This window comes from Meles meles, chromosome 1, assembly GCF_922984935.1.
Source record: "Meles meles chromosome 1, mMelMel3.1 paternal haplotype, whole genome shotgun sequence".
NCBI classification, from domain to species: domain Eukaryota; kingdom Metazoa; phylum Chordata; class Mammalia; order Carnivora; family Mustelidae; genus Meles; species Meles meles.
In genome coordinates this window covers 68,047,012-68,062,166 of record NC_060066.1, presented here as the reverse complement: position 1 = coordinate 68,062,166, position 15,155 = coordinate 68,047,012, and the positions used below count along the sequence as shown (strand labels likewise).

Sequence of the window (15,155 nt, the reverse complement as noted above, 5' to 3'; positions counted from 1 at the left end):
CAGATAGTTTGCTTGCTCTTTATTGGCACTCTCCAGTATGGTAGCCCCTAGCCACATGTGGCTATTGAGCACTTGAAATGTGGCTGGTCTGAGATGAGTGTGTAAATATAAAGTACACACCAGGTTTTGAAGACTTGGTACCAAAAAAAGAGAGTAGAATAGCTCCCTAATAACCTTGGAATTTGTTACCATATTGAAATGATAGTATTTTGTAAGTATCATTAAAATTAATCTCATCTTGTCCATGTTTTTATTGTTTTTAATGTGCCTGTTAGAAAATTTAAAATCACGTATGTGGCTTGCATTTGTGGGCAGCAACTGAGCTATGTGATCATAAATAGTATAGTACATATATGTGTTAAATGACCATAGCAGCTTAAATTGTGTCCCCAAAGCAATTCAGTTGTGGAGTCCCTCTTGACCGTATTTTCTTTCTTTACATTTTTCTCCCATTCAGCCTCAATCTAGTTTGAAAGCCATTAGTGTCCCAGCACAGGATCTTTTCTTTCCCTAATCTTCATAGTATTTTAAGATAAATATTTATAAATTAAGATTTCATCATTCTTCCTACAGAAGTCACAAACATTGGCAATTCATTCACTAAATGAATATGAATAATTTAATACTCTATGTTTTGAAGAAGTGAAAACTATGGCCTTGGCCACTTTTCAGGTTCCTCTTTTCTCGGAGGAAGGCTTATGCCTGCTTGGTATTATTGACAGAATCTGAAGCTTATAGTTTAGCATAAAATACCATCCCTTTTCCTCCTAGAAAACACATACAACAACCGGGAAAATAAATGAAACTGCATAAATTCCATTTTTACTCAAATAAGAAGATAGATTTTTGTCTTCAGAAATCTTCAGAATCTGTCTTGGGAAATCTTCAAATTCCCAAGTGTTGCCAGAAGTGGCTGCAATCCAGTAGAGTCATGGATGGAGCAGCACTCAGGGGTCATGAAGCTGCTGGAGAACAACTGAAGGGCCAGAATGGTAATACTTCAGTAAGTGCCAGCACCAGGGAACTACGTAAAAATCAGCCCCCAGCCCTACAGTCTAGAAGCGTGAGCTGGAACCTCTATGCCCAAAGCTGAGATCTGATATTTTGCATTAGCTGCCAGGGCAAGGAGGAGCGAGGAAAATGTCTAACAGCAGCGGATGTCAGCATGCAACAAAAACACACATTCTTAACTTCAGGGGTGTCACCTTAGAAAGCAGAGCTGTTGTTATCCTTGGGACAGTGGTCAGTGAGGTAGCCAGGTATAACCAGGGGCAGTTGTGCTAGGGGCAGAAGCCCTTCAGGACCCAGCAGGGCAAAAAAGGAATTTGAAAGGAATAGTTTGTCACTGTGGCCTGAAAGAGAGAGCCCTTGGACTTCCAAGTATTAAAGGCTTGAGTTTTCCCCCAATCCTGCATTCACTGGAACCTCCTCCCTGGTCTCGGAAAACCTGAGCTCTTCATCCTAAATTACAAAATGTACTGATAAGGCATCAAATTAAATAAGTTCTGGGAAAAGAAAAGAATAAACATGAAAACCAGAAACAAAAACACACTGGCAGATAAAATCTTACCTGGTGCTCCCCTTTGCACTGAGTCCATTGGTCCTTCTGTGTATTTAGCTTATTACATTGATGGATGGAGTTTGATTTTTCTGTCTTTCACTAGAAAATAATGTTCTTGAGGGTAGAGTCTATTGTTCTACCATAAAACATAGTACCTGTGGCTTTGAAGACCTTTTGTACTTTGAAGAGGGCAAATGCTATAGGTAATAGTGTTTGTCATGATTTGGAAAACCATTGCCATCAAGGTCTCTCTAAATTAGAAAAAAGTGATATCAGCTAGGAATTGACCTAGTTTGTATTCCCATATTCCAGAGAACTGTATTCTGAGAAATAGTTCTTACCAGAAGAGTAAAAACCCTAAGACTTCTGCTCTAAGATGTCATAAAGAGCTCACTGAAATGATTTTCTTAATTCTTTGATGGAATCACTCTGTATAATCTAGCTCTGCTTAAACCAAATAGCCAAATGATAGTTGTTCCCTGAAATGTCATTTATTCTTTTCTAGCAATGCCAATCAATACCTTAATGAAGTACAAAGATAGCAGATACAAGATGGATCTGTTGTAACTTATATATCCTGCATGCCAGGTATAATTCCTTTTTCTTTTACCCCATGGCTATGGCTACTTGGTGTTTTAAAAATATTTTTTATTGGTCATGAATTTGACAGAATGAAAAAAAATACAATTCAAACTTTTAGTTTGAATCTAGTAATATCTAGTTAATTTGACCCCCGGGTTCTCCTTTTCTTTTCTTTTTTTTTTTTTTAAGGTTTTATTTATTCATTTGACACAGAGATATCACAAGTAGGCAGAGAGGCAGGCAGAGAGAGAGGGGAAAGCAGGCCCCCTGCGGGGCAGAGAGCAGGATTGCTGGGCTCAGTCCCAGGATCCTGAGATCATGACCTGCGCTGAAGGCAGAGGCTTTAACCCACTGAGCCACCCAGGCGCCCTGGTTCTTCTTTTTCTAAATGGATCTCTTCCCAGCAAATTTTGTGAGGAAGAGGAATAGCAGAGATAATACCTATATTGTTTGTGGAGAACATTCTCTTTCTTTCTCTTGCTGATTATAATCGTATCATTTGTGAAAGCAAACATAAGAAAGAAAGATGTTTGATACTGTGGACTTTGGCTGGTATATTAGTAACAAGATGATTTGGAAACACTTGTCATCTGATTCCTCATATAGTATTTATCTTTTCAAGTCAGGAGTTAAGAAGTCTTTAAGGATTGTATTCTTATCCTGGTGTTTTTTCTCTTTGGCGAAGGCCTACCATGCTACTGGGACTTTTTATATATTCAGTTTTCACAGATTTTAATGGGGGCATCATTAATTTCTAGATATATTAAAAAAATTGTGGAAAGTTTATTTCCATGGAATAATAGCCACTAAAAAACTAAATCCCTCTGGTTATTCTTTAAGATAAATTGTAACTGAAGAAATGAAAAATTGAGTCTTAGAGAGTAGATTTGTTCTCTTGGGTCCTACAGTTTGCAAATGGGAAATAGCAAAGTTTTATGAGGAAAAAAGTGTTTGTTGTAAAATGCGTTTCTTGATCACATGAGACGCTGGGAAATCAACTATACTTCTCAGTCCCCTATGATTTTTTCCATTCTCAAAACAACCATTGTGAAATGATTCGTAAAAATACAACCTTGACGTATGGGATCAACCATAGTCTTTCTGCCTTGTTTGAGGATCTTTAGACAACATTTCCATCTTAATTACTTTTGCGGTAGATGGTTTTTACTTCATTTAATCATAATTTGAAATTGTTTTCTGTGTGGCATCCCATTTCTTGATACAACAAGTGTTTTATTATAGGGTAAGTCATTCACAGATGAACTTAAATCTGTTTTTTTTAGAGGATTCAGGGAGAGAAAAATAAATTTGGAATCATACTAGTTTAAAAATGATCCCTTAAATACCTAAACTAGTATACATGACTTACTACTTTATTTTACAGATGCATTGTATGTATATGTATATAATTTATGGTTATTATATGTCACATTATATGCACCACACCCTTATTTCCATTATTGAAGTAATTATGCACCATCTCCTCAAAGGAATCTTGAAATTATCACACTTGACCTTTTATCCCCCTTTATCCTGGTAATTGAACAAGGAATTTTCCCAGCTAACTAAAAATTTAGCTAAAATTCTTAATCTTGGAATCTTTTGTTTGATAATATTAAGATCAAGTTCTGAACTTTGCTGGGGGGCAATGAGCTTAACTGCAAGAAACAGTTAATACTTTTTCAATAAAGCCATTGTCATTATCTTCTTCACTAATGAGTATTTTACCTTAATAAAATTAAGACAAGACTGATGGATTCCCTATCATTTACTTACATTCTTTTAGTGTGAGGGAAGCTCTTATAGAGCATACTAATTTTAATATGAAATTAACTTGTTCAAAGTTACTTTGTGCCTCATATGTGGCACTTCCTGTGAGTTCCAGATAGAGATAGAGGCACCAACTTTAAGGACCCCAAGCAATTTGGCCGAGTTTGAAGCATTGAGTAGTTAGCCTTTCCATTTTCCTACCCCTCTACCTCTCGTCATAGATTGAAAGCACAAGTATATAGTTTTCATTATCCTTTATGGAGAACATATTACTTTGAGATGAAATCTCAGAACGATGATCCTGGTTGTTACCAAACTAAGCTTTCATTTTCTCATAAGTAAAATGAAGTTAATACTAATTATAAGCTACCTCATAGAGTTACTGTGAAGATTAAATTAATGCAAGTTAATTAGGACTGTGTCTGATATATATACTAAACTTTGGGCATTAGTATAATAATTAGTATGATTGATTTTACAAATGTCTATTGAATAACTTACTGGAACTGTGGTAAACTGTGGTAGACCCTGTGAGGGCTATACAAGAAACATTACATACCATTTTCCCATAGGGAATTACAACATAGTTGTGATCAAACAGACATGTGAGGATGTAAGAGCAGTCTGGTTGTGACATCTGTGACCCCAGTGTTGGCTGGGGTTGATTAAGCTGATGTGACTGGCTAGGCGGGTCGTTCCCTTTATCCCTCACTGCTCCGCGTGCATTTTTCCCTAAGCTGCTTTCTTGGTCAGAGAGGACCTTTCTTCAGTCAATGGTATATGAGTTCCCTCAAAGTCCATTTGTAGGAGAAGATAGGGTAGTCAGGCTTCCAAGACTCCTGACACATCCAAATGAGGCACTGCAGTCAGTCCTCCTTTCTTGAAAAACAAGAAAAACAAATGAAAAAACACGAAACGATGGTGAACTATGTATGACAAGATATAAATAAGGATCAGACTGTGTAGCCCAGGTTGTTGATGCTGCACAAGAATTCAGAAGAGTAGAAAATCAGTGAGGTGGGACAATGAAAGCAAGTCTCCCACAGGAGATGGCACTGGAGCTCTTTCTGGGAAAATGGCTACTGCTAGAGAAAAAGGATATTCCAGGTCAGTATGACAAGGGCCCATTCACAAGACAGTGAAGAAGCAGAATTGATGAAAACAGAGGCCTCCAGTTGCCGATGATAAGGAAATCAGAAAGTAAGACTTACATTCTTGTCTTAGATTTTAAGCATCTTAAGAGAAGTTTTATATTGAAACTTTCAGCACTTCCCTTTTACACATCTAACTCTATAGACCTGTTCCTACCACATTCTCATATGAATGCTGACATGTCACTTTCTCTGAGGCAAGACATTGTAAGTTTCAAGTTGTTTCTGCACTTTTATTACTGCAAGAGGACTTCTTGTCAGTGTAATTCATTGTGTTTTCTTGATGATGCAGTCAACATTGATTTTCTTTCTTTATTCCTACCTCTTGTTTTTTGTTGTTGTTGTTATTGTTGTTATGATGGCTCAGTTTCCACATTTATTTCTGCTGAACACCCTTTTGGGGAATAGCAGTGGAAGAAGAGTTATGCAATATTAACAAAAAGGGAAGAAAAGTTAAGCTAAAATGTTAAATATTCCTCTAAATAAATTATAAATTAGTATAGTAAGTCTTACAAATTGTCCCTGTATAAAGGGATTCTTTCCTTTCCTTGTGTTCTTAATACCTGGCAACTCTGCCCTCCCTTCCCTGAAAGATGTATGAAGAATCAGTACCCTAAACTGAACCATCATATTTGTGTTCAGTTATTTGTAGCAACATACACTAATCCATGAAATTTCTATCTCATTTCAAACTGTTATTACACATAGGAAATTGTTTCTGTAATCGTGTTTTTCATAGCCCATAATGGTTATAATTGGAAGTACTGTGCTCTTTGTATTTTATAAATAGCTACCTACTTTGAGTTTCACTTCCATGTCAGACTTCTTTTAAGGTTAAAAGTTTAGTATATACAAATTTGGTAAGTACTTTATAAGCAACATTGGTAGGTAGTTTATAAACAACATTATGTGTACTGTAAGAAAAAAATGAAGCAAAATATTTTGGATGATTTTAGGGCAATAGCAGATAAATAGAATCTAATCTGCCATATCTCTTCAGGATGCCTTCACTACTGGGCTCATAATCTTTTGAGTACCTCTCTAATGAATGACAGACTGTTGAAATTTAACTTAAGTGCTTCTGAAGTAGTTAAATTCCCTCAGTATCTGTGCACATTTAGATTGTAATTTTGTTGTGCTTTGTATACACATGGAATTGTTTTGCCTTATTTTATTTGCCATACAAAATTATATTTTACCGTGTAAAATAGTTGAAATGTGCTTGCCATTTTCAAGTGTGAGAGTAGAATTCCATTTAAAAACAGTACTAGTCGAGGGGCGCTTGGATGGCTCAGTGGGTTAATAAGCCTCTGCCTTCGGCTCAGGTCATGGTCTCGGGGTCCTGGGATCAAGCCCCACATTGGGCTCTCTGCTCAGCAGGGAGCCTGCTTCTCCCTCTTTCTCTGCCTGCCTCTCTGCCTACTTGTGATCTCTCTCTCTGTCAAATAAATAAATAAAATCTTAAAAACAAACCAAAACAAAACAAAACAGTACTACTCGAAAGCTTCCAACTTGCTGCTTGGAACCATTTAAGTTATAGAACCTTAATTTAAATTACAGAACCCTTTTTCTTATATATCTGACAGAAAATCTATCAATGCTGTTTCTCATTTATTGTAACAAATTTCTTTGTATCCATCTCTAGATTATTTATATATAATAAATCTGCAGTGTCTTTTTGTTTTTATTAGCTATGTGTTTCATTTGATGGTAAAGATCGTTACTGTTATAAGCATTGTACTTGGTAAAATACGATGTAAAGATAGCTCCACTTCCTTGTAAAATTAATCTGATCTCAGAAGCAAAACATTGCTTTACTTTATTTATCCATCCAGAACAGGTTTACTCCCAAAAAGGGCATTTCAGTGCATTGACGACACACTCAGTGCTCATATTGATTCTAATGCCTCTTGGCTACTGCTGCTGCCTTGTTCCTCTTAATTTTTTCCTCTTTTTTTTTTTTTTTTTTGAGTCAAGGAATATTAATAGATTAAAAAACGTCTTGACTGATATTCTTTTATTTTTGGTGTCCTTTAGGTTTTACTGAATTCATTTTCCTTCTCTACTCTCGTTCTTCCCATTCCCATCCCAATATTTCACATGTAATCAGTTTAGACTCCTGAAACAGTTCTAGTCTTAGAAGGAAGCTTTTTTAATACCCGTTTTTGGGTATCACCTGCTAGAAAGTGAAAGGAGGCTCAGAACTTGTGAGTTTATAATAATAACCAAACTTTAGGAAATGAAGTATAATATTTAATTTTGACCTTAGAAATAAATTAACTTGGGTCCCACTAGCCATTATCAGAACATTTACAAAATAATTTATGCTGATTATTATGCCACAGATAGTTCCACATGTTTTAGTTCCAGCTAAGGCTGTAATTCAGCAAGCAACATTTTTAAATTTTGCATGAATACCTCAGGTTTATTTTTCTAAAATTAAATTGAAGATTTTTAGGAAGCTGTTAAGCTCCTTCATTATTTCTATTATGCTTTATCTCTCATCTCATTTGTAGGAATCCTACTTTAAAATTCCCTAAGTCTAGGTAGTCTTTATCTTGTTTAGATCATTTCAGAACTTCAGCTGTCAGTTTTGGTTTTGCATATCAAAATATTTTATAGCAAAGTGATATATAAATTAGCTTTATATCCATCCATTTACAAATCTGTGTTACATTTTTCAAGTATTTTTTAGACTACCTTACTATCAATGATTAGTTCTTCCCCAAGGAGGTGTGTGTTGTTTTCTGTTTGTTTTTTCTTCCCTTTTTTTACTTTTGTTTTATACTTACTGAGCAACTCTTAATCACATCTACCTTGTGTCGGGCACTGTAATAGAAGCTTGAGATTGTAATATAAAATTGTATATGATGACATTTCATGGTGTTTAGTAGGAGAGTCTTAAAATATGAAAATTCCCTATTAGTGGTTCCAGTGTTGAGTCATAGTGCATCCACAAGAAATTCCCTAAAAACCAGCATATGGGTTTCCACTTGACATTCAAGCTTCTACTTTCACCGTTTAAATCTTTAGTATTCAGATTACCACAATATCTACCTCATGTGGGTCTGTAGTAGGATTTACCAAATCAAACCTGCTGCCTCTTTAAGGCTATGAGCTCCTGGGGGTGGGGGTTATCTTTTTATCTTTTTATCTTATCTGGCCCAAAGTCTGGCATATATAATAAATGAGTCAGTTTTCATAAAGAGGAAGAAAGAAGATGGAGGAGAGCCAAGATGAATATAAGTTGGACTTAATCTTCCTCCCTTGTTGTTACCTTTCCTCCCCCACTTCTCTTTTTAAGTAGGTCATGTTGATTTAAAGAGATGCTGTGCACATCTGTGGAGGTGGGATTGAGTTTTGCAAGGCCCAGATTGATTCTGTTATGTAGAATTGATCAAGTTGTGGGGAATTCATTATCTTTAACCAAACTTCTTAATTATTAAAACAATGCCCATACAGCATGAAAATTAAGAACAAAGAACCAGAGAAGGAGAATTTTGATTCCTAGATTCCTAGTTCTATCTCTTACAAGCTGTGTGCCCTTAGGCAAATTAGTCATTTCTGTTAGCTTCCATATCTATTAAGTGGGGATAATAATGGTACCTAACTCCTGAAGTTCTTTAACAAGAACTTAAATGAGAATCCTACATTAAAATTAATACTAGGGAGAAGACCAATGTAATGTAAAATTAAGCTTAGCCCATGACCTTGCATATTGACGTTATTAGTGAATAACTATTATTAACATTGCTTTTGTAATTATTAGTACCAGTTTGTAATGCTATATCATTACATATGTATGTGTGTATACACACATGCAAATACACACATACGCAGTTGACCTTCGAACATCGCAGAGTTTGGGGCACCAACTCCACATGCAGTTAGAATTCTGGTATGACTTTTGACCCCCACCAAAACTACTGGTAGCTTACTGTTGCCTGGAAGCCTTACTGATAACATAAACAGCTGACTGATACATATTTTGTACGTACTGGGTTATTACAATAAAGTAAGCCTGAGAAAAGAAAATGTTACTATGAAAATCATAAGAAAAAGAAAATACATTACTGTATTTATCAGAAAAAATTGGCATGTCAGTGGATCCATGCAGTTCACACCCATGTTGTTCAGGGGTCAGCTGTGCATACATACTTAGGCCTGCTGTTTACAGTATCTCATTTCCAATCTAACTACTTGGGAAATTTAATTAGTCATCAGAAGATCGTTTTGTGACTATGTGATCAAAGAAAGAGGGTTAGGTGATCCTAAACTATATCATTCGGGGCTTGGAAAGTCAGGTGTTCTGTGTTAGTGTCTACTTTTCTAGCATCCACATAACTCATTTTTGGTAATGAGTCTCTTTCTTCTTTCTTCCCTTCCGACCATCTGCCTCTCTCTCTTTTTCTCCTTCTTTCAAATATGTAGACATGCATGTAGCATATAAATTCTGGCAGATTTATATTTTCAACTCTTTTATTTGTCATTAACCGCCAACTTCCATATTTCACATAAGGCAATTAGTTTTTTCTTCTTTTTAACCTGTCATGTGTTTTGAGACTACACCTTGGTCATTTAATGTATTCAACTGATTTTGATTTAATAAATACCTTGGTCATTTAATGTATTCAACTGATTTTGATTTAATAAATATTGAGAACGTATATTATTTAATCCTCAAAAGATCTCTGTGAAGTGAGCTAAACCCATTTTGTCCAACAAAATCCTAAAGCTGAAGAGGAGTTAAATGAGTTGCCTAAAGTAATGTGGTTAACACCCACTACAATCACAAGTAGGCAGAGAGACAGGCAGGGGGGCGGGGAAGGCAGGCTCCCCACTGACCAGGGAGCCCTATGCGGGGCTTGATCCCAAGACCCTGAGATCATGACCTGAGCCAAAGGCAGAGGCTTTAACCTACTGAACCACCCAAGCGCCCCTTCATTTCTTTTTTAAGGCCAGATAATAATTCCATGGTATGTATGCACCACATTTTATTTATCAATTTTTGATGGACATATGGATTGTTCCTACCATTTTTGGCTATTGTGAATAATGCTGCCATGAACATCGATGTACAAAGAAATGGGTTTTTTAGAAATGCATCTACCATACCATTTAAGTCATTCTGAAAGCCTGGTTAGTTTGAGAAGAAGATAACATGATGTGACGATCCATCATGTTTTTGCTGAGCATATTCTAAAGTTGTAATGGCCATAACCTGCCCCCAAGAATTCACAGAAATCACTTAATAGAATGGGAAAAATGAATGGAAAAATACTGTGATTATTAGATAACCGCCATCTCATTTTTCAGGAATAGTCAAATTAGCCTAGCCACAAGGATATGAAGGTCTATAACTCATTTACAAAATGTGGTCCTAGTCAGGAAGTATCATTTAATTTATATTAATGTGTTTTTTTCTTATTTATTTTTTAAGTAGGCTCCACCCCCAGCATGGAGCCAATGTGGGGTTTGAATTCATGACCCTGAGATCAAGATCTGAGCTGAGATCAAGAGTCAGACATTTAACTGACTGAGCCACCCAAGTGGCCCTATATTAATGTTTTACGAAATATTAGAATTACCATGCATTATACCATTGATGGCAGTATCCAGTGAAAATGTCTTTTTTAGGGACATTTCATGATTTTCTGTTATTGGTGCATGAGATTCTGGAACGTTGTCTTGAATACTTGATTATAGTTGTTACATTATTGAGGTAAGAACTATTAAGAACTATCTCACACATTGTGTTAGCTTTCAATTGTTAGTGGATCAAAGCATATTTCAAGGATAAATATTGTCACTTGTAAGCAAAATAATTGACGTGCAATACAGCATACTAGACAGTCACTTTTACATTTGGAAGTAATTTTTAAAGACTTTTAGTATTATATAATTATATCTGTTTGGAACAGATATCAAAATAAAAGATAAGGGGCGCCTGGGTGGCTCAGTGGATTGGGCCGCTGCCTTCGGCTCAGGTCATGATCTCAGGGTCCTGGGATCAAGCCCCGCATCGGGCTCTCTGCTCTGCAGGGAGCCTGCTTCCTCCTCTCTCTCTGCCTGCCTCTCTGCCTACTTGTGATCTCTCTCTGTCAAATAAATAAAATCTTTAAAAAAAAAAAATAAAAGATAAAATGGACTGTGATAGTTCAGATTCTTTTACATAAGCTATTCAGCTGGTAATAAATTCCTTCAAGGGGTCTACGAACTACTACCAGTCAGTAGTTACTCTGTATGGAGCAAAAACATACTGATGAATTAAGGAGGAACTATCTATTGAGCTAACTCAAATATGCTGATTCATTTTTATAGTCATGAAAAAGATAAAATTAATTAATTTAATAATAATAAAGATTGCTAGTACATGGCTAGCAATGAAAAAATATAATTGTTTACCTATTATAATCCATGTTTTAATATATAAAATATATTATATTTACTAGGGGAATATTCAAATTAAACTTAATAGCAGAGAGAAGACCAATTTAATATGTATTCTATCAATGAAATACTTAGGCGGTTCTCTGTATTTTTCATTATAGTTCATGTGTCAGTCAGCATTTTGTAACGAGCTCAATGAAGCTGAAATTCAGATTTGCAGTAATTCTTTTCATTGTGAAATATAACAATCTCAGTCATCTTGGGGTCTGTGATTTAAAAAAACAGCAACATTTTTCTCTTTGATTGATCATAGCTATTATTGAAATAGCTATTAACATGTGACATGATGATATAATTTAGACTAAAAAAAATTGAATTGTGAATTATATCCACTCAGCTTAAATTTCTCTGTTTCTACTCTCCAGAGCATCTTCTTTACTTCTTTTCCTGCAGAAATGGCTTCTTACCATAATGTTCCTACATTTTCCCAGGGGAAAACAAGGACCTCACGGTCAAATTCTTGTCCAAAGTATACAGGGGAAGCTAATACAACAAAAACAGAAGGAAAAAAAAAATATGATTTAGAATTTGCCAGTACAGGAAATGAAGATTTTATTCCATTTAATCTTTTAACAACACATAACAACACATAATATCCGTCATGGTGTCATTGTCAAGGAGATGAACATGTATGGATTCGATGATGATTCAGATGATTTCAGATGTTTAGATTTGAGGTTAATTCCTGCATACATCATTCTCCCATCTCTTGTTTTGTAGGTAGAAGTAAGCCAGAGAATAATGTTTAGGATCATTAGATAACAAATTAGGCAGGAAGCTTTATGTTTGTAATGATTTCCTTGTTAAAATCCACTTTCAAACTATTCTGCTTCATGTTCACACAAGCAGTTCTTCAAGTAACAAATCTATTCATTTAGAATGATCAGGGTGGATCAATTAAGAATTATTTGTAGGCTCAGTTTGGTATATGGACTGCAAACTGTTGTAGCCTTTATTTTTTAAATATATTTAACAAAATTTGGAAGGTGAAGTTTGTACATTTTTTACAGCTTTATCAAGAAGTAATTGATACAATAAACTGCACACAGTTAAAGTGTGCAACTTGATTGGTTTTTATGTGTGAAATCATCACTCCCAGGATAAGATGATGAACATTTCCAACACCCTCCAGAATTCCCTCCTGTTCTTTCTAATCTCTCCTTCCTCTCACACCCTTCTTTGGCAACCACAGATCTGCTTGCTATTGAGAATTTATATTCTAGAATATTATACAAATGGAAGCATATAACTTGCTCTCCACACTTCTTTCAATATTAAAGAATTCATCCGTGTTGTTAACATATACCAATAGACCATTTCTTTTTATTGCTGAGTAGTGTTTTAGTAATAGGTACATCACAATTTATCCATTCATCTTTTGATGGGCATTTGAAATGATTCTAGTTTTTGGCTATTAGGAACAAAGCTCCTATGAAAGTTGAATACAAGTCTTTCTGTGGACATTTACTTTCGTTTTTTTAGGAGTTGACAGGTTTTTTTGTCTAAAGGAACACATAGTAAATACTTCAGGTTTTATAGGCTTGGATTTTCCCTTTGTTGCCCTGCGGTAATGAAAACTCCAGGTAGTAAGCTGGGGCAGAGGTGGGAATGATTTGGTTTGTTTTCCTTTCTTTCAGGTATTACTGACCTGTGCTGTTTCTTGTCCAACTTCTGAAAAACATTGTGTAACTTTGTGTATTTAGTTGTTTAGTGGGAGTAGCACCTAGTTCAGTTCTCCTGACTCTGTCTTGGCTGGGAGTGGAAAATTTGTCTAAATATTTTTTATCAGTTCTATTTCTTTTCTTCAGTTTTAAAATACCATTATGCCCAGGTATATAAGTTCTGTTTTCAAATTATATTTATGCCATAGAATATATAGCTCCAGTCTGAAGGAAGAGATGAGTGACTTTTGGATTCTCTAGGAGCTCATCTCTCTTTTTTTTTTAAGATTATTTATGTATTTATTTGACAGAGACCTCAAGTAGGCAGAGAGGCAGGCAGAGAGAGAGAGGAGGAAGCAGCTCCCCACAGAGCAGAAAGTAGGGCTCAATCCCAGGACCCCGGGATCATGACCTGAGCCGAAGGCAGAGGCTTTAACCCACTGAGCCATCCAGGCACCCCTAGGAGTTCATCTCTTAAAATACTCATCTATTTATACAGGAATATTAAAATATGTTAATTTGTGAATTAATGCTTTACCCCTCATTTAGGAGTCACTCTCTTACTGATTATTTTGTTGTTTTTTTCTTTGTGCTTTTTCTATTAAGACCTTATATTATACAGAAAAGTACATAAAACAAATAAATGTACAGTTTTATGAAATTTTATGTAACCAAATACACACTTAACCACTACCCAGGACAAGAAAGAAAATATTTTCTGGCAAACTAGATGCCTCCAGCATGCTCTTTCTCATTCACAAACTTTTCCCTCCCACCAAAGATAACCACTTTCCAGATTTACTCCCTTGCTCTTCTGTATACTTTTACTACTTAAGTATGAATCTCTAAACTGCACAGTTTGGTTTTGCCTGTTTTTGAGCCTTACATAAATGCAACCTTATGTTCTTTTAGGTTTGGCTTCTTTTGCTTAGTGTCATGATATTGAAATTTATCGATGATGTGGGCAAATTCATTCTTTTTCATTGCTCTCTCTCCCTATAAAACACCATATTATATAAAGGCATTTGCATAGATGGCAGTTTGGGGTCATTACCTATAATAGTCAAACATACTTGTATGTGTATTTAGGTACACATGCACATATACATGTCTGATGTGTATATACTTAAATTGGGTGTTAGACATTTCTTCTTTTCAGTGGCTTCTTTCAGCCTCTTAATAATGTCTCTTTTTTTTTTAAGTTAGCATTTCTCCTCTTCCTAGTTTTGAGATATTATTGACATACAACATTGTATTAGTTTAAGGTGTACAGCATAATGATTTGATATGTGTATATTTTGTGAGGTGATCACTACAATAAATTGAGTTAACAGCCATCACCTCACCTAGTTACAAAATTTTCTTTCTTGTGATAAGGACTTATAGATCTACTATTTTAGCAAACTTCAAATATACATAATACAGTATTATTAACTATAGTCCCCATGCTGTACATCACATCTGCAGAACTTATTTACCTTATAACTGGAAGTTTGTAACTTTAGCTACCCTCATCCATTTCCCCCAACTCCCATCTCTGGTAGTGACTCTGTCTGTTCTCCGTTTCTGTGAGTTTAGTTTTTTGTTTTTTTTTTTTTTTAGATTCTACGTATAAGTGAGATCATATAGTATTTGTCTTCTCTGGATGACTTACTTCATTTAGCATAATGTCCTTGAGATTTGTAGTGTTGCAGTTGACAGGATTTCCTTCTTTTTGTAATGATTGACTAATACTCCATTTTGTATGTATGACACATTTTCTTTATCCATTCATCCACTGATGGGCACTTAGGTTGTTCCCATGTCTTGACTATTGTAAATAAAGAGATTTCATTTCTTTCAGATATATACCCAGAAGTAGAATTGCTGGATCTTATGGTAGTTCTACTTTTAATATTTTGAGGAACCGCCATGCTGTTTTCCATAATGGCTGTAGTATTTTACATTCCCACCAATAGTATACAAGGGTTGTCTTTTCTT

The 15,155-nt window shown here is 35.4% G+C and overlaps 1 protein-coding gene across 1 annotated transcript in view; it reads right to left on the bottom strand.

The window, feature by feature from the left end:
• Positions 1-650: 650 nt before the first annotated feature.
• Positions 651-15,155, bottom strand: part of LOC123945625 — a 40,586-nt gene continuing 26,081 nt past the window's right edge. Inside the window, exon 3 of the mRNA XM_046010496.1 lies at positions 651-976. Coding sequence (XP_045866452.1) covers positions 863-976 — 114 coding nt within the window. The 3' untranslated portion in view covers positions 651-862. The remainder of the gene's footprint in view (positions 977-15,155) is intronic.